The sequence below is a fragment of the Mobula birostris genome, chromosome 14, assembly GCF_030028105.1.
Source record: "Mobula birostris isolate sMobBir1 chromosome 14, sMobBir1.hap1, whole genome shotgun sequence".
NCBI lineage: Eukaryota > Metazoa > Chordata > Chondrichthyes > Myliobatiformes > Myliobatidae > Mobula > Mobula birostris.
In genome coordinates, this window is record NC_092383.1 from 92,554,738 (window position 1) to 92,581,883 (window position 27,146).

The 27,146-nt window shown below is 46.3% G+C and overlaps 1 protein-coding gene across 1 annotated transcript; it reads left to right on the forward strand.

Annotated features, from left to right (window-relative positions):
- Window positions 1-1,667: 1,667 nt before the first annotated feature.
- LOC140209553 (fibromodulin-like) lies at window positions 1,668-20,340 on the forward strand. Its single transcript, XM_072277817.1, has 3 exons — window positions 1,668-1,741; window positions 12,676-13,706; window positions 20,107-20,340. Exons 2-3 carry the CDS (start codon window positions 12,791-12,793, stop codon window positions 20,256-20,258), a joined length of 1,068 nt encoding a protein of 355 aa, XP_072133918.1. The 5' UTR covers window positions 1,668-1,741; window positions 12,676-12,790; the 3' UTR covers window positions 20,259-20,340.
- Window positions 20,341-27,146: the final 6,806 nt, after the last annotated feature.

Genomic DNA, 27,146 nt, shown 5'->3' on the forward strand with positions numbered 1-27,146 from the left:
CTTTTGCCTCCATTCCTTGTTATTTGGTCGACCATTTAGTATCAGTTGGTGGGCAACCTGACTGGGTGTTACAGCAGCAATTCTCTGTGATGGTCTATTGTCTGAGTTGAGTTTCCCAACAGTTGCCCATGCCTTCTTACTGTCCTTGATCATGTCTGTGTTTTCTATCAGTTCCTGCCAACACTATTGTCTCTCTTGGCTCAGTAGGGACAGGACTGACTCTCTCATTTCAATTGTGTCTTGACCAAACGGATGTTGGTCGTATAAGTTGACATACTCATCATAACTTTGCTTGATATCACTAGTCAATCCCTGAATATATTTGGTTCTGCAGCCTCTTGGTATGTTCTGCTGGGCTACTTTCCAAATTAGTCGGACAAATTCACCATAATGATCAGGTTCTGGTGGTATGGGTATCGATAAGTTGATCAAGGGATTCTGTGAAAGATGTCCAATTTGCTTTTCTCAGGTTAAATCTTGGTAAGTACTTTGATGGTACAGGTCTCAGAACTGGAAGGGATTCTAACCGGACTGGATGATGTTGGGATTTGGCTATATGTTGGAGGACTGTTCGTGTGAAGAGGTAACAAAAGCAAGGTCTGGGTTGTATCCTTTTCACTTGTGAAGGTGGGGGTGCCCTTTGATTCGTATAGTAGCTCGAGGCTGTTGTTTAGAGCCCATGATACAACTTCTTCTCCAGTTACATCGCTCATCTTCATATCTCCAGTTGGGGCCATGGCTATTAAAGTCACCAATAATGAGGTACATTGTGTCCTGGAGAGCTATGTTAGGTGGCCACATGAATGGTTCATTAGGGGACTTGTAGACAGAGATGATATTTATGTGTTTTGTTTCAACTTTCAGAAGTTTCATTGAGCCAGCTTGGATGTTTGCTGTGCTCATTACAATAGATTTCTCTTAAACAAAGATTGCACTTCCATAACTTTGGCTTGGGGTGTCAATAGCCAAGTGCATTCCTGGCACATAGGGTTGGTTGTTCAGCCTAAGAGTTTCTTGTATGCACAAGATGTCCGGTTTTAAGTTTGCAAGGATTTCTGTTTTACTGTGGCTGAAGCCTTCGATGCTGTGGCTAACGATTTTCATGATTTCCAGTGGGCTGAGGGTTTATCCTTTTACCACCCGCTGGATCACTTGGTCTGGCGTGGGAGAGCCGACCGTGGGAGAAAGGGAAGGAGGTGGGGAACCAGAGATAAGTGATGTGCGGGTGAGGAGAGAAGAACCTGTAAGGGGAGGAGCCAGAATGGAGAATGGGAAAAGAGAGGCCGTCAGGTTGGAGGCTACACAGACAGACAGAATATGAGGTGCTGCTCCTCCAACCTGCACGTGGCCTCACAGGCGGCAGACTGGAGACATCGTTGCTGGGTGTCATTAACCCCTGCCTTATGTGGTTATTTTCCTTCCATGGCAAAGGCATAAAACAACATGAAACCTCCCCATGTGTTTGGTTGCTTGCCTTGTTTCTAATGAGGGGAGAGGGTTAATCATGCAAAATAAGGAGCAAAACTAATAATCCCTTTTTTGCAGACAGCTCACATTCTTGCTGCACAAAGTTGACACAAGGGGACAATTGTTTATTTCAGCTGGAAACTCTCCAGCAGTCGACTATTCACTGTCACTGGCGTGAATTCATTCCCAAGCTGGTCGAACTTGAAGCACCTTCTGCAAATGAAACACCTTAGTTAAATCACCAAGAAGTTAGCATTTTTATCGGAATTATCAGGTAGGCACTGCAGAGTCTTTATGTATTCGTGTTACTTGCATTTATATTTGCTCATCGGGAATATCTGGATAATTGGATGGATTAATGCATGAATACTAGGGAAATCACTCGCTCTCCGTAAAATATACTATTATAGATCTTTAAGCTTTGTGGGCATATATTTTCTTAAATCAAGTTGGGTGCACTTTGTATTTCTCAGCAGGATCACATCTGTGGAGTTGCAGAGAGAAAGGTGGTACTGAGAGCAAACTGTGATTTATTTTACATATCACTAGCCTTGCCTAGGGGACATTTGGTACTTGACCCTTTATCTGCTACTCCAAACATGAGATTCTGCAGACGCTGGAAGTCCAGGAAACACACACAAAATGCTGAAGGAACTCAGCAGGTCAGGCAGCATCTAAGGAAAGGAATGAACAGTTGACAATTCTGGCCTGATGAAGGATTTCAGCCTCAAACTTCAACTGTTTATTCATTTCCATAGACGCTGCCTGATCTGCTAAGCTCCTCCAGCACTTTGTATGTGTTATTCTGCTACTGGACTTGGAGCATTTGTGCAAGTCCCGCTTGAAGCCCAGCAACTTCATAACAAGTGCCTCTGCCCTCCTTAAAAATAGATTGTCAATGTGTTCTGATGACAGAAACATGGGGAGCTATGTGGAAGGGAAGGATTAGACTGGTCTTGGGTTAAAAGTTCAGCACAACATTGTGGGCTGAAGGGCCTGTACTATGCCATACTGTTCTATATGCTATGTTTCTCAAAAACAGCAAAGCGTTCCTTGAGATGGAACACAAAGTAGGATTTGCATTTGTTATGGGCAGAGTCAAGTGAGGCAGTAGGGTAGCGTAGTGGTTAGCACAACGCTTTACAGTACCAACAACCTAGGGGTTTCTATGTCCTCCCCACAACCATGTGGGTTTCCTCCCAGTGCTGCGGTTTCCTCCCACAGTCCAAAGACGTACCGGTGGGTAAGTTAATTGGTCATTATAAGTTGTCCCGTGATTAGGCTAGGGTTAAATCAGGGGGTTGCTGGGCAGCGCGGCTCAAAGGGCCAGAAGGGCTTATTCCACGTTTTTTCTCAATAAATACAAAAGCACTAGCTAGATGGACCAAATGGCCCATAAACCTGGTGTAGTTTGAATCATCTGGTGATTAAACACTGATGTTACAATGGTTTCAGGGCATTTTTCCGTAAGCTCTGCAGCTTTTTAAATGACTAGCAGGAGTCCACTATAACTAGAGTGTACGCTTTCCCTTAGAAGGGAGGATTTGGAAAGTTATTTAAAAACTGAATGAATGGACAAGTGTTCCTTCACTGAGGTACAAGGCATGAGTTCTTTGGCAATGAGATCACTTCTTATTGATTATGTCCAATGCTACAGACAGGGTTCTGGATGAGGTAGATGCTTCACACTAGAATTTGGTTGTAGAATTTTTAAAGGCATGGAGGCACAGAGAGTTACAGAACAGAAACATGCCCTTTGGCCTGCCGGCTTTCTGCTGACCATCAATCACACATTTACACTATTCTCCTTTCATTCTCCCCACCAGACCATTAAACCATAAGACATAGGAGCAGAATGAGGTCAATCAACTCTGCTCTGCCAATCTATCATGGCTGATTTATCGTCCCTGCTATCAACCCTATTCTGGTGCCTTCTCCCAGTAACCTTTGACATCCTTACTAATCAAGAAACTCTTAACCTCCTTTTTAAACATATCCACTGACTTGGCCTCCAATGCTGTCCATGGCAATGAATTCCACAGATTCACCCTCCTCCAGCTAAAGAAATTCCTCCTTGTCTCTTTTCTAAAGGAATGGTGTTCTATTCTGGGGCTGTGCTCTCTGGTCTTAAACTCCCCCATTATTGGAAACATCCTCTCCACATCCAATCTATCTAGGCCATTCAATATTCAGTTGATTTCAAGAAGATCAAACTCCCCAGCCCCATTCTTCTAAGCTCCAGAGAGTACAGGCCAAAGCCATCAAACATTTCTCATACATTAACTGTTTCATTACCAGGGTCATTCTCTCGAACCTCCTCTGGACCTTCTCCAAAGCCATCACATTCTTTCTCAGATAAGGGACCCAAAACTGCTTATCAATTCCTCCAGAGTTGTCCACTAACCTTCACACTAGGGGCGACTTACAGCCACCAGTTAACCCACCAACTCACGCCTCTTTGGGATGTGAGAGCGAAGCGGGGTACCCGAGAGGAATCTGCATGGTCACAGGGGAACAAGCAAACTCCACGCAGACAGCTCCCATTTATTAAAGGTTAGCTCTGTTTTGCCACGCGTGCAATGAAATATTGAATCATCCAGTGAAATGAATCTCTTGCATCAAAGACCAACACTGTCCAAGGACGTGCTGGGGGCAGCCCGCAAGTGTTGCCCAGGTCAGGATTGAACCCAGGACTCTGACACCACGAGGCAGTATCTCTACCAGCTCTAGCCCTGTACTGCCCAGAGCTACTCCACCTAAATCGGGCATGGCCTGGGCGAAGAAAACCTTTTGAAAATGTGATCTGTCATTAATACGAGACATGCAGGCCAGTGTTGCACAGCAGAGTCTCTGAAAGGTGTATTAGACTTCCTCCACATTGGCAAGTCCTCACAATGAGAGTAATTTATCCAAAACAGGATTAGACCGTCAGGAAGGAGGTACAGAAGCCAGAAGGCACGCACTCAGCGATACAGAAACACTTCCTCCCCTCTGCCATCCGATTTCTGAATGGACATTTTACCCGTGAACACTACCTCACTCCTTTTTTATTATTTCAGTTTTTGCACTACTTTTAATTTAACTACTTAATATACATATATATACTTACGCTAATTGACATACTTATTATTTTTTCTGTATTATCATGAATTGCATTGTACAGTACTGCTGGCACAAAGTTAACAAATCTCACGACGTACGCCGGTGATACTAAACCTGATTCTGATTCTGAGAGTTTCAGAATTTCTGCAGATGCTGGAAATCCAGAGAGACACACACAAAGTGCTGGAGGATCTCAGCAAGTGAAGAGTCTCAGCCTGAAATCTTGTCTGTTCTTTCCTCTCCATAGATGCTGTCTGACCTGCTAAGTTCCTCCAGCATTTTGTGTGTATTTCTCTAGAACAGGGTTTCCCAATCTCAGGTCCACAGACCCTTTGCTTCATGGTATTGGACCATTGCATAAAAAAGGTTAGGAAGCCTTGCTATAGAAGGATTTAAATATCCATGGTTAAGATTCTCTTCCTTTGAATAATCAAAGGGAGATTTTCAAACTCCCCAGAAGCCTGAGTCAGACTCACTCTTGTTATGAAAGGACTGAGTTTTCCTCCTACTGGGTCTCAGTTCAAAAATAACAAAATCCAAAATCTTCCTGTGAGTATTAAATTCACACTGCACCTACTTAAAAAAAAAATCTGACAGTGTATATTTACTTTATATTTGGGTCTTCTAAAGACTTTAAGACCATAAGACACAGGAACAGAATTAGGCCATTCAGCCCATCGAGTTCGCTCTGCAATTCCATCATGGCTGATCCCGGATCCCATTCAACCCCATACACTTTGTGATATTTTAGTTTTAAGTCTGCCTATAGCAGGGACTCCCAAACCAGAGTCTACAGAACCCCCCCCCCCCACCGAGATAATGTTCGAAGTCCATACCATAAAAAAAAGGTTGTGAACCCTGGTCGATAGACAGATTGAAGCTTTGGGATAAATTGGTGGGAGTTAAGAATATTGGTAAATTAAAAATTCACACTAATTATGTTGAAGGTCTCATGTCCTTAATCTGAGACACCAGAGACACATCTCTATTTCCTTCATCCCAGAAATTAAGACTCAGTTTGGCATTAGGATGGGAAACAGCTTCTTCCCCTGGGCCATAAGACTGAACTCCCTGCCTCCTCCCAGGTCTCATCACATGTGAAATGGCAGTAGTGTCATACTGTTTACTCTTTAACTTGTGTCATAAATGCACTTTATTATTTGTTAATTATTTGTGGCCATATGACTTTATGTGTTGCGTGTGTGAGTGGTAAATACTGTGGTGTGCACCTTGGTCCAGAGTAGGGTTGCCAACTTTCTCACTCCCAAATAAGGGACAGATGCAGCTGTCAAATACGGGACACTTGTGTTTACCCCAAGAAAGACTACCATGACCATGAAGCCTTGCGCAGGCACCTGTGTGCACATGCGTGACGTGCACATGTGTGTACGTGCCAATTTTTTTCTCTACAAATCGTTTTTGGCGATTCTGTTCAGTGGAACTACACTGCACATACATTATTTCTACTTTATATTGGCTGTGTATTTATCATATCATTCCTGCTTTTACTATATATTCGTGTTATTTTAGGTTTTATGTGTTATTTGGTATGATTTGGTAGGTTACTTTTTGGGTCTGGGAACACTCAAAAATTTTTCCCATATAAATTAATGATAATTGCTTCTTCGCTTTACGCCATTTCGGCACGAAAGGTTTCATAGGACCGCTCTACCTGAGCAGGGGAACTACAGGACAAGGGCGGTCCCGTATGGGACAAACCAATTTAGCCCAATATACGGGATGTCCCGGCTAATACGGGACAGTTGGCAACCCTAGTCCAGAGGGACACTGTTTCATTTGGCGGTATACATGTATACGATTGAATGACAATAAAATCATCTCAGCCTTGAACTTGAGACACTTTGTCACCTGCCAGATGTGACCTTAGACATAAAGGTCTGCTTGCACAGTGGCTCAACTTGTCTAATCCCAGGCACCACCTCTAAGTTCCAACCATACCCAACCAATCCATTCTTCTCAGACAGAGGTTAGTCTGCAAGAGAACACCGACCCCAGCTGGCCAGCCTGCAGAGGCCGAGACTTTGTCTTCCATGGAGCGGTACAGACCCAGTCGTACCTCCAAATTAAGGCTCAAAGTGCCAGTCATTTCACCTCCAGCCGCAAGCAGGAGGTCGGAGGAACTCGGCGCATCAGGCAACCACGTCTGGAGAGAAATGAGCAGCCGAAGCAAGGGGTAGATTCTGGGGAGAGTTGGAATCTGAGAGGAGAATAAAATGAGATTACTGGAGGTGGTTTAGGGTCAGCATGGACTCGATGGGCCGATGTTTTCCTGCTGCATTTTCTATGACTCAGTGAATCTTGTGAAGGAAATTCCCAGCAGCGCATGGTGGAAACTTCATTTTCTGTTTCACTCAAAGTGCAGCATTCACCGGCTAAAGTGAAACTGCAGCTGGTAAATGTTTTTACTTCCTTGCTGGTTAAAGGAGTCATTATGTCTGTGGGTTTCCCTCAGTAAACCTACAATGAATGCCTCAGTATGTTTCACATTTTTGGATTTTTTAAGAAACCTCTTGTCAAGTTTTTTTTTAAAAAGCCAAAATACACACACAGGAGAAACAGAAAGCTGTGGCTGGGTCAGGACAGATATTTAATTGTTCTTTTCTCCCCCACTGCCACTGTTCCCTGACTGAAAAAAAGACAGAATCCTGTACCTGAATACCAGATTCATTTGGTAATTCCACTAATGAAGCATTTGTTAATGAAGAGAATTACTACAACAGCTCAGGAACAAAGAACAAGGTCCTTATACTCTCAGTGGCCACTTTATTAGGGAGCTCCTGTGCCTAATAAAGTGGCCACTGAACGAAAGTTTGTGCTTACTGCTGCGGAAACCCATCCACCTCAAGGTTTGATGCACTGTGCGTTCAGAGATGTTCTTCTGCGCACAACTGCTGTAACACGGTGGATATTTGAGTTACTGACATCTTCCTGTCAGCTTGAACCAATCTGGCCATTCTCCTCCGACCTCTCTCATTAACCAGGCATTTTCACCCGCAGAACTGCTGAGTTTTTGAGATACTCAAACCACCCCATCTGGCACCAACAATCAAAATCATTTAGATCACACTTCTATCCCATTCTGTTGTTTGGCCTGAGCAACTGAACCTCTTGACCATGTCTGCATGCTTTTATGCAATGAGTTGCTGCCACATAATTGGCTGATTAGATATTTCCATTAACGAACAGGTGTACCTAATAAAGTGGCCACTGAAATGTTATTGTTTCTATTTAATTCAGTAAGCAAAGGCAGATCCTGAAATCAGTCAGGGAAAGGGTCTGATGGGTGGTCCCGGCCAGTAATGTCGGCTCTGTATGATAATGTTAGGGCGCCTGTATGGGACACTGCAGTTAAACTCTACCCAAATTAAGGACTTTTGGATTAAATACACAGACTGCCCCAATGCTTTCTTGTCATAAGGACACTAAGTACTACAACACAGAAGCTGGCCCTTCAGCCCGTCAGGTCGATGCTGACCATAGCATCCAGAAGACGTTGGAGGAACTCAGCAGGTCAGGCAGCGTCTATGGAGAGGAATAACGAGTCGACATTTCAGGACTGTTGATAATCCTTTAATTTGCAATGGGTTCTGTGGGCGTGCAGCTGGATGGTTCGCCCGCACTCGGTTTATTTTGAGTGCGTGGGAGAGTGCAAAGATGGGATAGGGACCGTCCCTTCTGCACCTCTCTGGTCTTCCCTTCCAGCATCTATGGGGTTAATTCCAGCCGAGACCTCTCATCAGGTTCGTTCTACTCTGTAGATGCTGCCCAACCTGCAAAGTTCCTCCAGTATTGTGTATGTATTACTCTGGATTTCTAGCATCTTGTGTATATCGAAAAGGTCTTTGTGGAATTCAGTGTCAGTAATGGAATCTTGAAACTATTGGCTTCAGAGGAGGGATCTGGTGCTAACTTCTCCAAAAACAACACGGATGAGCTGGTACCAGATACTGGTAAAGGCTCAATGACTAACTTTACTCACCATGTATATTTACATGCATTAGGAATTCACTGCGGTGTTTTGCCGTAACATGCAACTAAAAGCAACAGCATTCAACAACTATAAAGTGTATAAAAGATAAACTTAGAGGTTAAAGTACGAATACAGAATGAAATAGACATAAATACCAGCATGTATTTACAATGTAAACAGCATTATAAATGTAGTTTAGAGTGTTTACAGTACTGTGTAGTGACTCAGGTCATAGATAGAGGGGGTGGGGGCTAACTAGAATGGTTGATCAGATGAACTGCCTGGGGGAAGAAACCTTTACAATGGTGTGAAGTTCTTTGTTTTAACAGCCCTGTGGTGCTTTCCAGAAGGGAGCTTTTGGAAAAGGCAGTTTACTGGGTGGGTAGTGTCTGCAATGATTTCATACCTCCTCCTCCTCCTTTGTCCTGCACACGTTAATGCCGCGATGGTGGAAAGCAGCCAGTGACCCTTTCTGCTGTTCTGACTGGAAGCTGTGCCAGACCAGACAGGAGGACGCTCTCTGTGGCGGCAGTGTGGAATCGTACTAGTAGGTTCGGGGGAAGATGGGATTTTACCAGGTTCTGCAAGAGGCACATTCTCTGCTGAGTGTTTTTGTTAATGTGCGGGATTATGGTTGTCCCACACGAGGCCCTGTGAAATAATGGCAAGGTCTCATTTGGAACGTTGTGTTCAGCTTTGGTCAGCCTGCTATCGAAAAGATGCCAGAAAGGACGCAGAGGAGATTTACTCGAGGTGTTGCTGGGACTCGAGGGACCGAGTCACGGAGAGAGGTTGAGCAGGACGGGTCTCATTCATTGGAACATAAGGGAATGAGCTGTGTGATTTTACAGAGCTGTGTGACATCATAGACAGAGGGAATGCACTCAGTCTTTTTCCCAGGGCTGGGAAATCAAGAATTAAAAGGCAGACACTTAGGTGAGTGGGGAGGGGGTTTAAATAGGAACCTGAGGGGCAACTTTTTCATGCAGAGGATTGTCGGTACATGAGAGTGGTAGATGTAGTTAGGAATAATGGGGAGATAGTGCCAGATGGGGGCGTGGGGAGGGTGGAGGCAAAGACAGAGTATGGAAGGTGATAGATGGAACTAGACAAGGGAGGGGTGATTGAGCAGATGGAGCCAGGTGGAGGAGGGTAGGACAGGGGAGAAGAAATACAGGTGGATAGGTGTGCACATGAAGGGCAGATGGGAATGGGTAGGGGGCCTGATGGGGAAGGCGATGAAGACTATGAAAAATACTTGTAGATAATGGAGGAGAGGAAAGGAAAAGTTGAACAAAGACAGAAAATCCGGTGTGGACCAGAAGGAGTGGGAAAGGATCACAGGGAGTGAGTCACCGGAAACTGCAAATTCCAATGTTCACTGAGCAACACACACATAATGTTGGGAGACAAGGTCAATGAGAGGAGATCTCCTTGAAACCTGTCAAATATGGAAAGGCCTAGATAGACTGGACATGGAGAAGATGGAGGAGTCTTGGACCAGAGAGCACAGCCTCAGAACAGAAGGACACTCCTTTAGAACAGAGAGTAGAGATACTTCTTTAGCCAGAGTGTGGTGGATCTGTGGAATTGTTTGCCACAGATGGTTGCTAGGTTCTTGATTGGTAAGAATGTCAAAGGTAGAAGGCAGGAGAATAGGGTTGAGAGGGTTAATAAATCAGCCATGATGGAATAGCAGAGCAGACTCGATGGGCTGAATGGCCTAATTCTGAGCCTATGTCTTGTGGTCTGAGCCCAATAAATTGACTGTTCATTCCCCTCTATAGATGCTGCCTGACCTGCTGAGTTCCTCCAACATTTTGTGTTTGTTACTCTGGATTTCCAGCATCTGCACATTCTCTTGTGTCTGACTGGAGGCCTGGGGGCCTGCCCTGGAGTTGGACGACTGTCCGTGTGTGCGTGTGAGTGGGTGGGAAGGGGGAGAGGGGGGCCTGTTTTGCCATTGTCACTTTGTTGCTTGTTGTGTCATTGAGTTCAATGGGTTGTGGGATCCTATTTTACCCGTCCCCCTCACCTATTTCTGAATTCTCCCAGAGACGAGGTGAGAAGGGAAGGAGTGACAGGAGAGGTGTTGTTCCTCCGGTGGCTGTGTGGGAATATGTCGGGAGAAGGAGATTGTTTGGAACAGTGGAAGGGAGGAACAGGGAGGAGCAGAAGGAATAGTCCCTTCAGAAAGCTGATAGGGGGAACAGTGGTGGGGAGATGGGTCCAGTGGTGGAATCTGTGGAGGCTGATAGAAATGATGGGGTATGATCCATTGTATGTGGAAGCTAGTTAGGTGGAGGGTGAGGACAAGAGGAACCCTACTCTGGTTCCTGCTGGGAAAAGGGAGGCTGTGATCAGAAGTGGTAAATTGGTAACATGATGAATTAGTTACATTAGTAAGATTCCACCTATCACCTGCCAGCTTCTCACTTCCTCCTGCTCACCCACCCACCTGGGCACCTATCACCTGCCAGCTTCTCACTTCCTCCTGCTCACCCACCCACCTGGGCACCTATCACCTGCCAGCTTCTCACTTCCTCCTGCTCACCCACCCACCTGGGCACCTATCCCTGCCAGCTTCTCACTTCCCCTGCTCACCCACCCACCTGGGCACCTATCCCTGCCAACTTCTCACTTCCTCCTGCTCACCCACCCACCTGGGCACCTATCACCTGCCAGTTTGTACTTCCCCCTCACCACCCCACCTTCTTATTCTGGCTTCTCCCCACCCCCCAGTCCTGATGGAAGGTCTTGGTCCAAGAGGTTGCCTGCTTATTCCCTCCCACAGATGCTGCCTGACCTATTGAGACCCCCCAGCACTTTGTGTGCGTTGCTCAGAATTTCCAGCATCTGCAGAACCTCGTGTGTTTTGGTCTGTTATTGTCTCATGCACTGTTTTGCTTGCCTTTCTTACAGATCATTTCATCCCGGCAGTGCATCGAGGTAGCTCAGGGTAAGACAGTAACAGAATGTAGAACGAAGAGTTTCAGTGACAGAGAGATTGCAGTACCGGCAGACAACAAGGTGCAAGGCCATAAAGTCCATCTTATCTCACTAGGGGACTGTTCAATAGTCTTGTAACAGTGGAAGTACAAGCCGTCCTTGAGCCTGGTGTCTCATGTTTTCGGGCTTCTGTATCTTCTGTTGGGTGACGGGAGAAGAGAGAATGCCCAGGGTCGGGGGGGGCAGGGGGGAGGTAGTCTTTGATTATGTGCACTGCCCCTCCTCCCTGAGGTCAATGCTGACTCTTTAGTTGCCCTGGGAAAAGTCGTTGTCATGACAGCACCTCACTAGGCTCTCTGTCTCCTTCCCGCATCCAGATCGTTGTCATCTGAGACCTGACCCACTGTGATTGTGTCATCTGCAAATGTGTAGCTGGGGTTAGGGCAAGATCTGCCCACACAGTAGTGAGCAAATACAAGAAACATGTAGAATCACAGAGCAACTAAAACACACAGGCAGTCTGCCCAGCCCATTTACTCCAGGTCTAGTCCCATCGACCTGCACCAGAACCATAGCCCTTCATACCCTCCCAATCTTGTACCGATCCAACCGTCCCCTAAATGTTACGGTCGAACCTGAGTCCACTGGCGGCTCACTCCACGCTCCCACCACCCTCTGAGTGAAGAAGCTCCCCTTAAACATTTCACCTTTCATCCTTAACCCATGACCTCTAGTCCGAGTCTCACCCAACCTCCGTGGAAAGAGCCTGCTTGCATATACCCTCTCTATACCCCTCATAGTTTGTAATTTGCCAATACACCAAAGGATTTTTGAACAGCTGGAACCCAGTCAGCTATACAGGAGGGGAAGGAATGACTGAAGCAAAGGCTTCTCAGACACACTGGTACTGTAAATCTCCCATCAAAACAGGTATGACAGAGCTGGAGAAACTGAGGGAATGGAATCAGGAAGCAGAATGGGAGGAGGTATAGCCTAGATGCTTGTGAGAGTCTCTGGGCTTCTAATAGATCATGACCACTAACTCATCCCCTGAGAATTTTTGTTACAGAATCTGAAAGTGCTTATAGACCGACTGGTAAGGCTGTGCTAATATTTACCAGGGTGTTTTTTTTTCTCTCTCTCTAACTCTGTGAGTTCTTTTTCAGTCCACACTCCAGGGTGAAGCAGACAGTCACTGGTTATTGACACAGCAGCTTCCTCCACACAACGCTCTCTGCTCGCACCTCTCCCAGACCGTCTTTGCACTCTTCCACCCCGGGAATGAAGCTAATTGGTCTGCTGCTGCTCGTGGCCCTCTTGGAGGGTGCCGACGGTCAGTACACCTACGGATATTTCAACTGGCTGGCACGCATTCTGGGATACTCTCGGTCACGACAACAGCACTACGGTGGGGGTGATCCTGTCACTCCGATGGCGACGGATTGCCCCGAGGAGTGTACGTGCCCTCCCATCCTGCCCACGGCCATGTACTGTGACATGCGCAGGTTAAAGTACATCCCCAGTATCCCTGCACGCATGAAGTATGTTTACCTGCAGGACAACCAGATCGAAGCTGTCCCTGACGGTGCCTTTGACAACGCCACGGGCTTGGTCTGGATCGTCCTGCAGAGGAATAAGATCTCCAGTGAAAAGATGAGCAATCAGGTCTTCTCCAAGCTGAAGAACCTCAAAAGGTTGTACTTGGGCCACAACAACTTAACCAGCATCCCCCACCCCTTGCCGAGATCGCTGAGGGAGTTGAGGGTTGCCGGCAACAAGATCTCCAAGGTCCAATCCAACAGTTTAGAAGGCCTTGACAACTTGACCGTGCTGCTTCTGAATGACAACCAGCTGGAAGATGTTGGTAGCTCTCTCAGAGATCTCAAATCTCTGTCTATCCTGGACCTTAGCAACAATCATCTGAGGAAGGTTCCTCAGGTGCTTCCAGACACAGTCCATCAGCTTTACCTGGACTTCAATCACATCAGCACCATTCCCAGCGAATACTTCAAGCAGTTTCTCAAACTTCAGTATGCACGGTTCTCCAACAACCAGCTAACAGACCAGGGCATTCCTTTGAATGCCTTTAATGTGTCCAGCTTAATTGAGCTGGATCTTTCCCACAACAAACTGAAGACCATTCCTTCAGTGAATGAAAACTTGGAAAACCTCTACCTCCACGCCAACAGGATTAACGGTGAGTGAGATCTGATTCCACCACAAAACTCTCGCACATCCGTAACTTGAAGAGTTTACTGAATGTTTAGTGTCTTTCTTGCCCTGTAAATAGATAGTTAACCTACTTATCGGTAGTGAGTGTCTTCTGTTCACACTCACTGAACCCGCAAACCTGATTTATCACAATTATTGGCACTGATTTATTGTTCATAAAACTTTGAGTGTGCAGCTCCTGCTTGATGGTAGCATTGGGAAGGGGACATCTCTTGGGTGGTGGGGGCCCTTAATAATCGATGCTGCCACCTTGGGGCATCGCCTTCTGGAGCTGTCCTTGATGTTGGCGAGGCTAGTGGCCATGATGGATCTGGCTGAGTCCACAACGTTCTGCAGCTTTTTCCGATCCTGTGCAGTGGCCCCTCGATACCACGTGGTGATGCAACCAGTTAGAGTGCTCTGAACAGTGCATTTGTAGAAATTTGCAAGTGTCTTTGTTGACATAGCAAATCTTCTCAGACTCCTAATGAAGTGTAGTCACTGTCTTGCCTTCTTGGTAATTGCATCAATATGTTGGGCCCAGGTTAGATCTTCAGAGATATTGACACCCAGGAACTTGAAACTGCTCTCCCTTTTCCACTTCTGATCCCTCGATAAGGACTGGTGTGTGTTTCCCTTCCTAAAGTCCACAATCAATTCCTCGGTCTTACTGACGTTGAGCTCACGGTTGTCGTTGTGACACCACTCAACCAGATGATCTATCTTACCCCTGTACACCTCGTCATCGTCTGAGATTCTGTCAACAATACCTGTGTCAAAGACAAGTTGATAGATGGTGTTTGAGCTGCGCCCAACCACACGGTGGGCTAAGCATGCATCCTTGAGGTGCACCAGCACTGACTGTCAGTGAGGAAAAGATGCTATTTCTGATCCACACTGGTCACCTGGTGAGGAAGTCAAGGATCCAGTCACAGGGGCCCAGGTTTTGGAGCCTGTTGATTAGAACTGAGGATATGATTGTGTTGAGCGCTGAGCTGTAACAATAAACAGCAGACTGAGAAAGGTATTATTATTGTGCAGGTGATCCAAGGCTGAGTGGAGAGGCAGTGAGATTGCATTTCTAGACTGACTGTGGTGATAGACAAATTGCAGCCGGTCCAGATCCTTGCTTAGGCAGAAGTTGATTCAATAGACAATAGACAATAGGTGCAGGAGTTGGCCATTCAGCCCTTCGAGCCAGCATCGCCATTCACTGTGATCATGATCAGTACCCTTTTCCTGCCTTCTCCCCATATCCCTTCACTCCGCTATCTTTAAGAGCTCTATCTAACTCTTTCTTGAAAGAATCCAGAGAATTGGCCTCCACTGTCTTCTGAGGCAGAGCATTCCACAGAACCACAGCCCTCTGTGTGAAAAGGTTTTTCCTCAACTCCATTCTAAATTGTCTACCCCTTATTCTTAAACTGTGGCCTCTGGTTCTGGACTCCCCCAACATCGGGAACACGTTTCTTGCTTCTGGCGTGTCCAATCCCTTAATAATCTTATATGTTTCAATCAGATCCCCTCTCATCCTTCTAAATTCCAGTGTATATAACCCCAGTCGCTCCAATCTCAGATTCGAAACATGACCAACCTCTCAAAGTACTGCACCACAGTAGATGTGGGTACCACTGGGCGATAGTCATTGACGTAGCTCACCCAGCTCCTCTTGGGCACTGGTATGCTTGTCACCCTTTAGGAGCAGGTGGGAAACTCCGACTGCAGCGGTGAGAGATTGAATAAGTCCTGGACAGCCCCTGCCAAGGTTTTATTGCCCCACCAGTTCCACCATCAGGGCCTGACACCTTGCAAGGGTTTGCCCTCGTGAAACATGATCTAATATTGGCCTCCAAGACAGTTACTGCAGGGACCTGTAGTTTTATTCTCCCTTTCAACGTGTGCCTGAAAGGCATTGAGCTAATCTGGGTGAAGCATCACAGACATTCGTGAAGTTAGGTTTCGCTTTGAGGGAAGTAATGGCCTGCAACTTTTGCCAGAGCTGATGTGCATCCAATTCCGCCCCTAACCTCAATAGGAAGTATTTTTTTCACTTTTATAATGGGCTTCCTTGTATAGTTCTGATCACCAGTCTTGAATGCCATGGATTGAGCCCTCAGGAGAGTATGAATCTCCTGGTTCATCCATGACTTTTGGCTAGGGTATGTCCGGTATTTTCTTGAAAGAACACACTCATCTGTGCAAGTCTTGATGAAGTTGATGACAACTGTGGCGTAGTCATTCAGAGTCAAAGATGAAACCCTGAATGTTGTCCGTTCCACCAACTCAAAGTCGTCCGCAAGTTTTCCTCCACCTGCATCGACCATACCTTCCTGGTGCTGCAGTCTTTAGTCTCTGCAGATACACAGAAGCGCAGCCAGGTGATTGGAGGTTGCAAAGTGTGTGCGTGGGATGGCACGGTAAGCATTCAAAGTGGTGGTGTAACAGTGGCCGAGTGTGTTGGTTCCTTTGGTTCCACAGGTAATATAATTGAAATATTTTTGGTTGGTCCCAAAGCCAAAAGCGATAAACTTCTAGATAAACTTGGGAACGTGGCTCCCCTTGTAAAATCAGAAATAACTAGCCTGGGTGTTATCCCTGATTCAGATTTGAATTTTAAACCCCGCATAAAGAAAGTGACTAAAGCAGCATTTCTACACATAGAAATATTACAAAGGTACGTCCATTCCTGTCATGTAATGACATAGAAACATAGAAAACTTACAGCACAATACAGGCCCTTCGGCCCACAATGCTGTGCTGAACATGTACTTACTTTAGAAGTTACCTCGGGTTACCCATAGCCCTCTATTTTTCTAAGCTCCATGCACCTGTCCAGGAGTCTCTTAAAGGACCCTATCGTATTCACCTCCACCACTGCCGCCGGCAGCTCATTCCACGCACTCACCACTCTCTGCATAAAAAACTTAACCCTGACATCGCCTCCCTACCTACTTCCAAGCACCTTAAAACTGTGTCCTCTCGTGTTAGCCATTTCAGCCCTGTGAAAAAGCCTCTGACTATCCACACAATCTTATACACCTCTATCAGATCACCTCTCATCCTCCGTCACTCCAAGGAGAAAAGGCCAAGTACACTCAACCTATTCTCATAAGGCATGCTCCCCAATCCAGGCAACATCCTTGTAAATCCCCTCTGCACCCTTTCTATGGTTTCCACATCCTTCCTGTAGTGAGGCGACCAGAACTGAGCACAGTACTCCAAGTGGGGTCTGACCACAAACCTAAATAGCTGCAACATTACCTCTTGGCTCTTAAACCCAATCCCACAGTTGATGAAGGCCAATGCATCGTATGCCTTCTTAACCACAGAGTCAACCTGCGCAGCAGCTTTGAGTGCCCTATGGCAGGGGTGCCCAACCATTTTTGCACCGTGGACCGTTTTAATACTGACAATATTCTTGCGGACCGGCCGACCGGGTGGGGGGGGGGGTATTCAAGTAGGGTTAAACTCACTTCAGTCTTTTACTGTTAGGGTTGCCAACTTTCTCACTCCCAAATAAGGGACAAAAGTAACAGTCAAATCCCGGGACACTTGTGTTTACCCCAGGAAGAACTACCATGACCATGAAGCCTTGCGCGGGCACCTGTGTGGGCATACGTGACGTGCACATGCGCGTATGTGCGGATTTTTTTCCACAAATCGGTTTTGGCTTAATCTTCCTGACTACACTGTACATACATTCTTTCTACTTTATATAGGCTGTGCATTTATCATATCATTCCTGCTTTTACTATATGTTAGAGTTATTTTAGGTTTTATGTGTTATTTGGTATGATTTGGAAGGTTTTTTTTATGGGAACACTCGAAAAATTTTCCCATATAAATTAATGGTAATTGCGTCTTCGCTTTACGCCATTTCGGCACGAAAGGTTTCATAGGAACGCTTTACTTTAGTGGGGGAAATACGGGACAAGGGCGATCCCGTATGGGACAAACCAATTTAGCCCAATATACAGGATGTCCTGGCTAATCAGGACAGTTGGCAACCCTATGTTCAAGTTCAACAGTGCGTGACAGGGAATGAGGAAAGATGCAGCTGATTCATATCATTTCCTCGCGGCCCAGTAGCACGTGCTTTGTAGCCCGGTACCGGTCCGCGGCCTGGTGGTTGGGGACCGCTGCCCTATGGTCTTCGGATGCCAAGATCCCTCTGATCCTCCACACTGCCAAGAGTCTTACTATTAATATTACATTTGCCATCATATTTGACCTACCAAAATCAACCACCTCACACTTATCTGGGTTGAACTCCATCTGCCACTTCTCAGCCCAGTTTTGCATCCTATCGATGTCCCGCTGTAATCTCTGACAGCCCTCCACACTATCCACAACACCTCCAACCTTTATGTCATCAGCAAACTTACTAACCCATCCTCCACTTCCTCATCCAGGTCATTTATAAAGATCACGAAGAGAACTGGTCCCAGAACAGATCCCCGAGGCACTCCACTGGTCACCGACCTCCATGCAGAATATGACCCATCTACAAACACTCTTTACTTCTGTGGGCAAGCCAGTTTTGGACCCACAAAGCAATGTCCCCTTGGATCCCACGCCTCCTTATTTTCTCAATAAGCCTTGCATGGGGTACCTTATCAAGTGCCTTGCTGAAATCCATATACACTACATCTACTGCTTTACCTTCATCAATGTGTTTAGTCACATCCTCAAAAAATTCAGTCAGGCTCATAAGGCACGACCTGCCTTTGACAAAGCCATGCTGACTATTCCTAATCATATTATGCCTCTCCAAATGTTCATAAACCCTGCCTCTCAGGATCTTCTCCATCAGCTTACCAACCACTGATTAATTTCCTGGGCTATCTCTACTCCCTTTCTTGAATAAGGGAACAACATCTACAACCCTCCAATCCTCCTGATCCTCTCCCGTCCCCGTTACTGATGCAAAGATCATTGCCAGAGGCTCAGCAATCTTCTCTCTTTCCTCCCACGGTAGCCTGGGGTGAATCTTGTCTGGTCCCAGTGAGCTATCCAACTTGATGCTTTCCAAAAGCTCCAGCACATCCTCTTTCTTAATGTCTGTATGCTCAAGCTTTTCAGTCTGCTGTAAGTCATCACTACAATCACCAAGATCCTTTTCTGTAGTGAATACTGAAGGAAAGTATTCATTAAGTACCTGTGCTATCTCCTCCAGTTCCATACACACTTTTCCACTGTCACACTTGATTGGTCCTATTCTCTCACCTCTTATCCTCTTGCTCTTCACATACTTGTAGAATGCCTTGGGTTTTCCTTAATCCTGCTCACCAAGGCCTTCTCATGGCCCCTTCTGGCTCTCTTAATTTCATTCTTAAGCTCCTTCCTGTTAGCCTTATAATCTTCTAGATCTCTATCATTACCTAGTTTTTTTAACCTTTAGTATGCTTTTCTTTTCTTCTTGACTAGATTTTCAACAGCCTTTGTACCCCATGGTTCCTGTACCCTACCATCCTTTCCCTGTCTCACTGGAATGTACCTATGCAGAATGCCACGCAAATATCCCCGAATACTTGCCACATTTCTGTCATTAATTTCCCTGAGAACATCTGTTCCCAATTTATGCTTCCAAGTTCCTGCCTGATAACTTCATATTTCCCCTTACTCCAATTAAACACTTTCCTAACTTGTCTGTTCCTATCCCTCTCCAATGCTACGGTAAAAGAGATATTGTGATCACTATCTCCAAAATGCCCTCCCACTGAGAAACCTGACATCTGACCAAGTTCATTTCCCAATACCAGATCAAGTATAGCCTCTCTTCTTGTAGGCTTATCTACATGCTGTCAGGAAACCTTCCTGAACACACCTAACAAACTCCACCCCATCTAAACCCCTTGTTCTAGGGAGATGTCAATCAATATTTAGGAAATTAACATCTCTCACCACGACAACCCTGTTATTATTACACCTTTCCAGAATCTGTCTCCCTGTCTGCTCCTCGATGTCCGTGTTACTATTGGCTGAAGAAGAAGAAATCCGATAGGAGAGGAGAGTGGACCGTTTGGTGAAAGGGAAGGAAGGAGAAGATTGGCAAGTCATGAGAGGAAGAGAAGGCGTGAGAGGGCCGCAAGAATGGAGGAAAAGCAAAAATAAAGGCAGGCGAACAGAGGTGGATAGTTGGTACCCTTCAGACAGAGCAGCCACTAGCTGGATCTTGTGACTCCTGAGCTACCAATAACCTTGACTCAAAAGCCCAACAAGCTACTTGGTCTTAAGGCCAGTTAGGGAATAGACATTGGCCTCAGCTAGAAGGACACATTCTGAAAAATAAATCTGTGTACATTTTGGTCCAACACTTGATCCTCCCTGCGGCTGCCTGCAAGGTACGTGTGCCTCTGATCTTTGTGTTTTTGTGGTGTTTGCAGAGATCAGAATGGACAGCTTCTGCGGAACCATGGGGATCATGAACTTCTCCAAGATAAGGGTGCTCCGCCTGGATGGGAACAGCATCAGACACGAGACATTACCGGACGAAATCCATCACTGTCTCCGTCAAGCAAGAATTATAGACATTTAGCACATGTTCACCTAGCGCACTGATGCAATCTCTCCTCTGTAGCCGAGCGCATAACAGCTAGCTAGCTTGCCTGTTATTCCTGTAGCATGGGGTCTGATACAAGAAATAAAAAATAGTTTTCTGTGCATCCTCTCAATTAATTCCAGATCTGGAACCTTTTATAAAATGTTGCATGGCTCATCGAGACCATCTTGCCCCGGGCGATGTGTGTTGTATATTGTTGAGCAGAGCTCTGAGAAAGTCATTCCCATCACATTCCCCTTGATGATCAGAGCCTCTAGCTGACGTGGGTAGTGTTTTTACGCCTCCCTGTCTCATTACTGCCTGAAGGGATTCACAGATTCAGTACCTTTATTATCGAAGAATGTGCAAATTATACACCTTGAGATTTGTTTGCTTACAGGCAGCCAACAAAGCAAGGAACCCAATTTTTAAAAAAGACCGTAAGAGAGGGGAAAAAAACAAACAAGAGAAAGAAACGACATCATTCTAAACCAGAGTCCCTGGCTCTGCTTCCTGGAGCAGGCCCAAGCCTACTCATATTAGCCATCTCAGTTCACCACATTAGCAGGGCAAAAAACGCCCATTGTCAGCAAGGAGATATAGGAACAGGCCATTCAGCCCATCAAGTTCATGCTGACCATCAACCATCCATTTACACTAATCCCATTTTTTATTATTTATTTATTTATTGAGCTACAGCACGGAATAGGCCCCTCCAGCCTTCAAGCCGTGCCACCCAGCAATCCTGGCCTAATCCCGGGACAACTTACAATCACCAATGAACCTACCAACCGGTATGTGGGAGGGAACCGGAGCACCTGGGGAAAATCCACACGGTCACAGGGAGAACGTACAAACTCCGTACATGCAGTGACAGGAACTGAACCGGGGTCCCCTGTACTGTAAGATGCTGTGCTAAACGCTACGCAACCATGCCTCCTGTTCTCCCCACATTCCCATCAGTTCTCCAGCCCTCCGACACACACCATCTTTGCGATGTGAGTGGGAAAACTCTCAGGGAGAATGCACAAACTCCACACAGACAGCGATCGAAGCCAGGACTCTGGCACTGTAAGACAGAAGCTCCACCACTGTGTCACAGTGCCACCCAGTCACATCATCTTTCCCCAAGTGCCATTCAAAGATTACAGAGAGCATCCGCGGTTGTATTCCGAGACATTAGAAAGTCAAGGGTGACTTAGCAACACTTTTTAGAGTATTACTGAGTGGAATCAAGTACACATGAACCCAGCAGTCAGAGGAGGTGGTACAATAATATCATTTAAGAAGCACTTGGATAGGTAGCCTCGAGCCTCAGCTGTGGCAGCGTGTTTGTGCCCTTGAGCAAGGCACTTAACCACACATTGCTCTAGTCTGTGCGAGGAGTGGCGCCCCACTCAGACTTCCAATCTGCACCTTCTAAGGCATGAAAATGCACGACGCAGGCCTCTCATGGACTGAGTCGACATTCCCTCCCCTTGGATAGGTACATGGATAGGGGTTCCTTGAGGGATATGGGCCAAGTGCAGGAAATCAGGACTAGCTGTGCGGGCTCCACGGTCAGCATGCACCCATTGGGCCTGTCTCTGTGCTGTGTTGCTCTGTGACTCTGTCCTGATGAACGGACTGGATGGACGATTCATGATGGTCAGGGAGACAGTGACTCAAGACTCAAAATTCAGGGTCCAGGTTTTCCAAAGTGAGTTTACAACCCGTTACCTGATCATATGTGCATGCAGACATAGACACACACTCACACACTCACACATACTCTCACTCACACACTCTCTCATACGTATCCACACTCTAAAAGAGATTTAAACCGCGTGAGCCCCTCTGTTTAAATCGAAGATTGATACCTAAGCACAAAATAATCTGCAGATGCTGGGGTCAAAGCAACACTCACAACATGCTGGAGGAACTCAGCAGGTCGGGCAGCATCCGTGGAAAAGATCGGTCGACGTTATGATTGATAGCTTTCAGTTTACCAGGTACTAAGAGCCACGGGAGTGGGGGGGGGAGGATGAGGAAGAGCCATGGGGGTGGGGGGGGGAGGATGAGGCAATGGAGAAAGGTGACAAAGCACCTATGATTTCTGTGAATGTCAGACGGGGTCTGAGGGGCTGAATGGCCCTCTCCCACTCCCCTTTCTCTTTGTATCACACAACCTCTGAGGGCACAGCAGCCAGGAGCAAAGCAAAAAGCATGTCAAAGCAATTCAGAATCAGGTTTAATATCACCAGCATGTGCTGCGAAATTTGTTGTTTTGTAGCAGCAGCACATCGCAATACATCGACTATTAATTACAATCAGAAGTAAATATATATAAAAAATAAATTATATGAGTAATCTAAAAAGCAGAGGTGGTGTCCATGGGTTCATTGTCCGTTCAGAAACCTGATGGCCGAGGGGAAGAAGCTGTTCCTGAACCGTTGAGTGTGTGCCTTCAGGCTCCAGTATCTCCTCCTTGATGGTAGCAGTGAGAAGAGGGCCTGTCCTGGGTGACGGGGGTCCTTAATGATGGACGCTGCCTTTCTGAGGCATCACCTTTTGAAGGTGTCCTCGATGTTGAGAAGGAGGCTGCCCATGATGGAGCTGGCTGAGTTTACAACTTTCTGCAGCTTTTTCTGATCCGGTGCAGTGGCCCCCTCCACACCAGGTGGTGATGCAGCCAGTTAGAATGCCCCCAGTGGTACATCTGCAGATATTTATGAGTCCCTTCAGAGATATACCAATTCCCCTCAAACTCCGAATGAAGTATAGCCACTGTTGTCCCTTCTTTGTAATCGCATCAATACGTTGGGCCTAGGATAGATCCTGAGAGATGCTGACACCTAGGATCTTGAAAATGCTCACCCTATCCACTTCTGATCCCTCGATGAGGACTGGTGTGTGTTCCTTTGAGCTATCCTTCCTGAAGTCCACAGTCAATTCCTCGGTCTTACTGACATTGAGTGCAAGGCTGTTGCTACGACACCACATGACCAGCTGATCTATCTCACTCCTGTATGCCATCTGAAATTCTGCCAACACCAGTTGTGTCATTGGAAAATTTATAGATTTATAAAGTCTCTGCTGTTCCTTTGGATTCATCAGATGCGTGGAGAGGTGGGGCTTGCTACATGGGAAACAGCTTGCTCTCCATATCGTACTGCCCTGGCTTGCATATCTAGACAGCCGGGACGCAGCATCCGTGGTCGATCCTGACCGACAGAGACCTCACTAACTCACTCATTCTACATAGCTGTTTGATCTTGTTCTACCTCAACGCACCGTGTACTGACCCAATCTATATGAACACTATGCAAGACCAGCTTTTCACTGTGACTCGGTACAGGTGACAGTAATAATCCAATAACAGTAAACTATAAACCATCCCACCCCTCCTCAGTGCACCAGTCTCCTTGGGCTCCTGTCTCACCCACCCCTCCCTCCTCTCTGAACCGGCCACCTCCCCTTCCCACTCTCAGTCTTTATGCAGGGTGTCAACCTGAAACGTGAATGATTTTCTACCCCCCCCAACCCCCCACAGACACTGCTCACAGTCACAGACAAAGTGAACTTTCTACTAAAGTATGTGTATAGTCACTTTGTTCGTTCATTATGTGCTGTGTTGTATGACGTCATCACTGTGTGCCGTGGCGTATGACATCATCATTATGAGCCAGGTTGTATGACGTGGGCGATCGTGGTCTTTCCATGACCATGGCTGCTCTTGGCAAATTTTTCTACAGAAGTGGTTTTCCATTGCCTTTCTTCTGGGCAGTGTCTTTACAAGATGGGTGACCCCAGCCATTGTCAATACTCTTCAGAGATTGTCTGCCTGGCGTCAGTGGTCGCATAACCAGGACTTGTGATCTGCACCGGCTGCTCACACGACCATCCACCACCTGCTCCCATGGGTTCTCGTGACCCTGATCGGGGGGCTAAGCAGGTGCTACACCTTGCCCAAGGGTGACCTGCAGGCTAGCGGAGGGAAGGAGCACCTTACAGCAGCTTTGGTATAGACACATCTCCACCCCGCGACCCACATACATCAGTGGCCACATTATAAGTACAGGAGTGGAAACCAGTGTGGTTGATGCTGTTGTAGCCCATCCAGTTCAAGTTCCATCATGTTGTGCATTCAGAGATGCTCTTCTGCACACCACTGTTGTAACGCATGGTTATTTGAGTTACTGTCACCTTCCTGTCAGCTTGAACCAGTCTGGCCATTCTCCTCCGACCTCTCTCATTAACGAAGTGTTTTCCCACCGAACTGCTGCTAACCGGTTGGTTTTTCTTGGCGCCATTCTCTGCAAACTCCGTGCATGAAAATCCCAACAGATCAGCAGTTACTGAGTCACTTAACCACTCCCCACCCCATCTGGCACCAACAATCATTCCACTGTCAAAGTCACTTCGATCACATTTCTTCCCCATTCTGATGTTTGGGCTGGACAACAGCTGAACCGCTTGACCATGTCTGCATGCTTTTTTGAGTTGCTGCCATATGATTGGCCGAGTAGATATCTGCATTAACAAGCAGGTGTACAGGTGTACCTAATAAAGTGGCCACTGATTACTACCGTGAACTACCCTGAGATTCATTTTCTTGCAGGCACTTTTTTTTAGATTATGAGAACACTCAGTCCTCTTTTATTGTCATTTAGAAATGCATACATGCATTAAGAAATGATACAATGTTTCTCCGGAGTGATATCACTGAAAACAGGACAAACCAAAGACTGACACTGACAGAACCACATAATTATAACATATAGTTACAGCAGTGCAAAGCAATACCATAATTTGATGAAGAACAAACCATGGGCAAAGTAAATAAAGTCTCAAAGTTCCCGAGTTGATCGACTCCCGAGTCCCTGATAGCAGGCGGCAAAAGGGAGAAACTCCCGGCCATAAACCTCCAGGCACTGTCAACTTGCCGATGCCTTGGAAGCAGCCGACCCCAGCCGACACTGAGTCCATCCGTCCGAAAACTTTGAGCCTCCGACCAGCTGCTCCGATACAGCCTCCCGAGCGCCATCCTCTGCCGAGCGCCTTCAACCTCTCCCTGGCCGCTGAAACACGCAAAGCCAAGGATTCGGGGCCCTCTGCTCCGGAGATTCCGGTTACCACACAGTAGCAGCGGCAGCGAAGTGGGCATTTCAGAAGTTTTCCAGATGTTCCTCCGTACTCTCACGTCTGTCTCCATCAAATCAGGATTGCGCACGGTCCCTTACTTGACAGATTACGGATATCACCACCGGAGAGGCCGCGCGCGCTGCCATCGTGCCGCCATCTTCTCCCCCCCCCTTCCTTCCTGTATTTACAGGAAAATAAAGAAATACAGTAGAATTTATGGAAACTATACATAAAAACTGGCAAGCAACAGATGTGCAAAAGAAGACAAATCACTTCTCCCTCTCTCCTTCCTCCAATGAGTGTAGGCCAATCTTCCTCAGTGCCTCCTTCATGGGGTGGTACCCGGATTCCAGAGCTCAGTCCGCGAGTCCATCCTGTACTGACCCCAGCTCAGTGTGTCTCTCCTGAGGCGCAGGCAGAGTTGTGGACATTCTCACTCCCTCTTGAACTCCTCCATGCATTCTGGAAAATTTGGTTCCAAAGTAGTTGAATAATATTAAAAATGTCAGTTCTGAAGAACGTCTCATTCCTCGACTCTACAACTGGAACTCTGTCGCCCCCTGCTGGTATAGATGTGACACTGTCGTTGCAGCAAGTGTGTTAGAGTCACTGGCGAAAGTCATGAAATTTGTCTTGTGGCAGCTGTACAGTGCAAAACATGAAAATATCTATAAATCATAAAAATAGACAGATAGATACATAGATAGACAGACAGACAGAGAGAGACAGATAGACAGACAGATACTTAGATCAGAATCAGAATCAGATGTATTATCACTGGTATGTATCGTGAAATTTGTTAATTTAGCAACAGCAGTTCAATGCAATACATAATACAGAAGAAAAAACACAAACTAAAATAGTAATAATAAATGAATAACTAAATCAATTACAGTTTATTTATAATGAATAGATGTTAAAATGTGCAAAAAAACAGAAATGCTATATATTAAAAAGTGAGGTAGTGTTCACAGGTTCAATGTCCATTTAGGAATTGGATGGCAGAGGGAAAGAATCGCTGAGTGTGTGCCTTCAGGCTTCTGTACCTCCTACCTGATGGTAACAGTGAGAAAAGGGCATGCCCTGGGTGCTGGAGGTCCTTAATGATGGATGCTGCCTTTCTGAGACACCGCTCCCTGAAGATGTCCTGGGTACTTTGTAGGGTCGTACCCAAGATGGAGCCGACTAGATTTACAATCCTCTGCAGCTTCTTTCAGTCCTGTGCAGTAGCCCCTCCATACCAGACAATGATGCAGCCTGTCAGAATGCCCTCCATGGTACAACTATAGAAGTTTTTGAGTGTATTTGTTGACATGCCAAATCTCTTCAAACACCTAACATAGCCACTGTCTTGCCTTCTTTGTAACTGTATCGATGCGTTGGGACCAGGTTAGATCCCCAGAGATCTTGACACCCAGGAACTTGAAGCTGCTCACTCTCTCCACTTCTGATCCCTCTATGAGGATTGGTATGTGTTCCTTCGTCTTACCCTTCCTGAAGTCCACAATCAGCTCCTTCATCTTACTGACGTTGAGTGCCAGGTTGTTGCTGCGACACCATTCCACTAGTTGGCATATCTCACTCCTGATATCGTATAACAGACAGACAGACAGATAATCAGTGCAAAGGAGGAACAGTGAGGTGGTGTTCACAGGATCATGGACTGTTCAGAAATTTGATGGCGGAGAGGAAGAAGCTGTTCCTAAAACACTGAGTGTGTGTCTTCAGGCTCCTATACCTCCTTCCTGGTGGCAACAGAAT

Bases quoted from the DNA above. Each gene is read 5' to 3' on its own strand.
- LOC140209553 (XM_072277817.1), top strand. From the start codon at position 12,791: ATGAAGCTAATTGGTCTGCTGCTGCTCGTGGCCCTCTTGGAGGGTGCC. The intron at 13,707-20,106 runs GTGAGTGAGATC...TGGTGTTTGCAG, and splicing joins CCACGCCAACAGGATTAACG to AGATCAGAATGGACAGCTTC.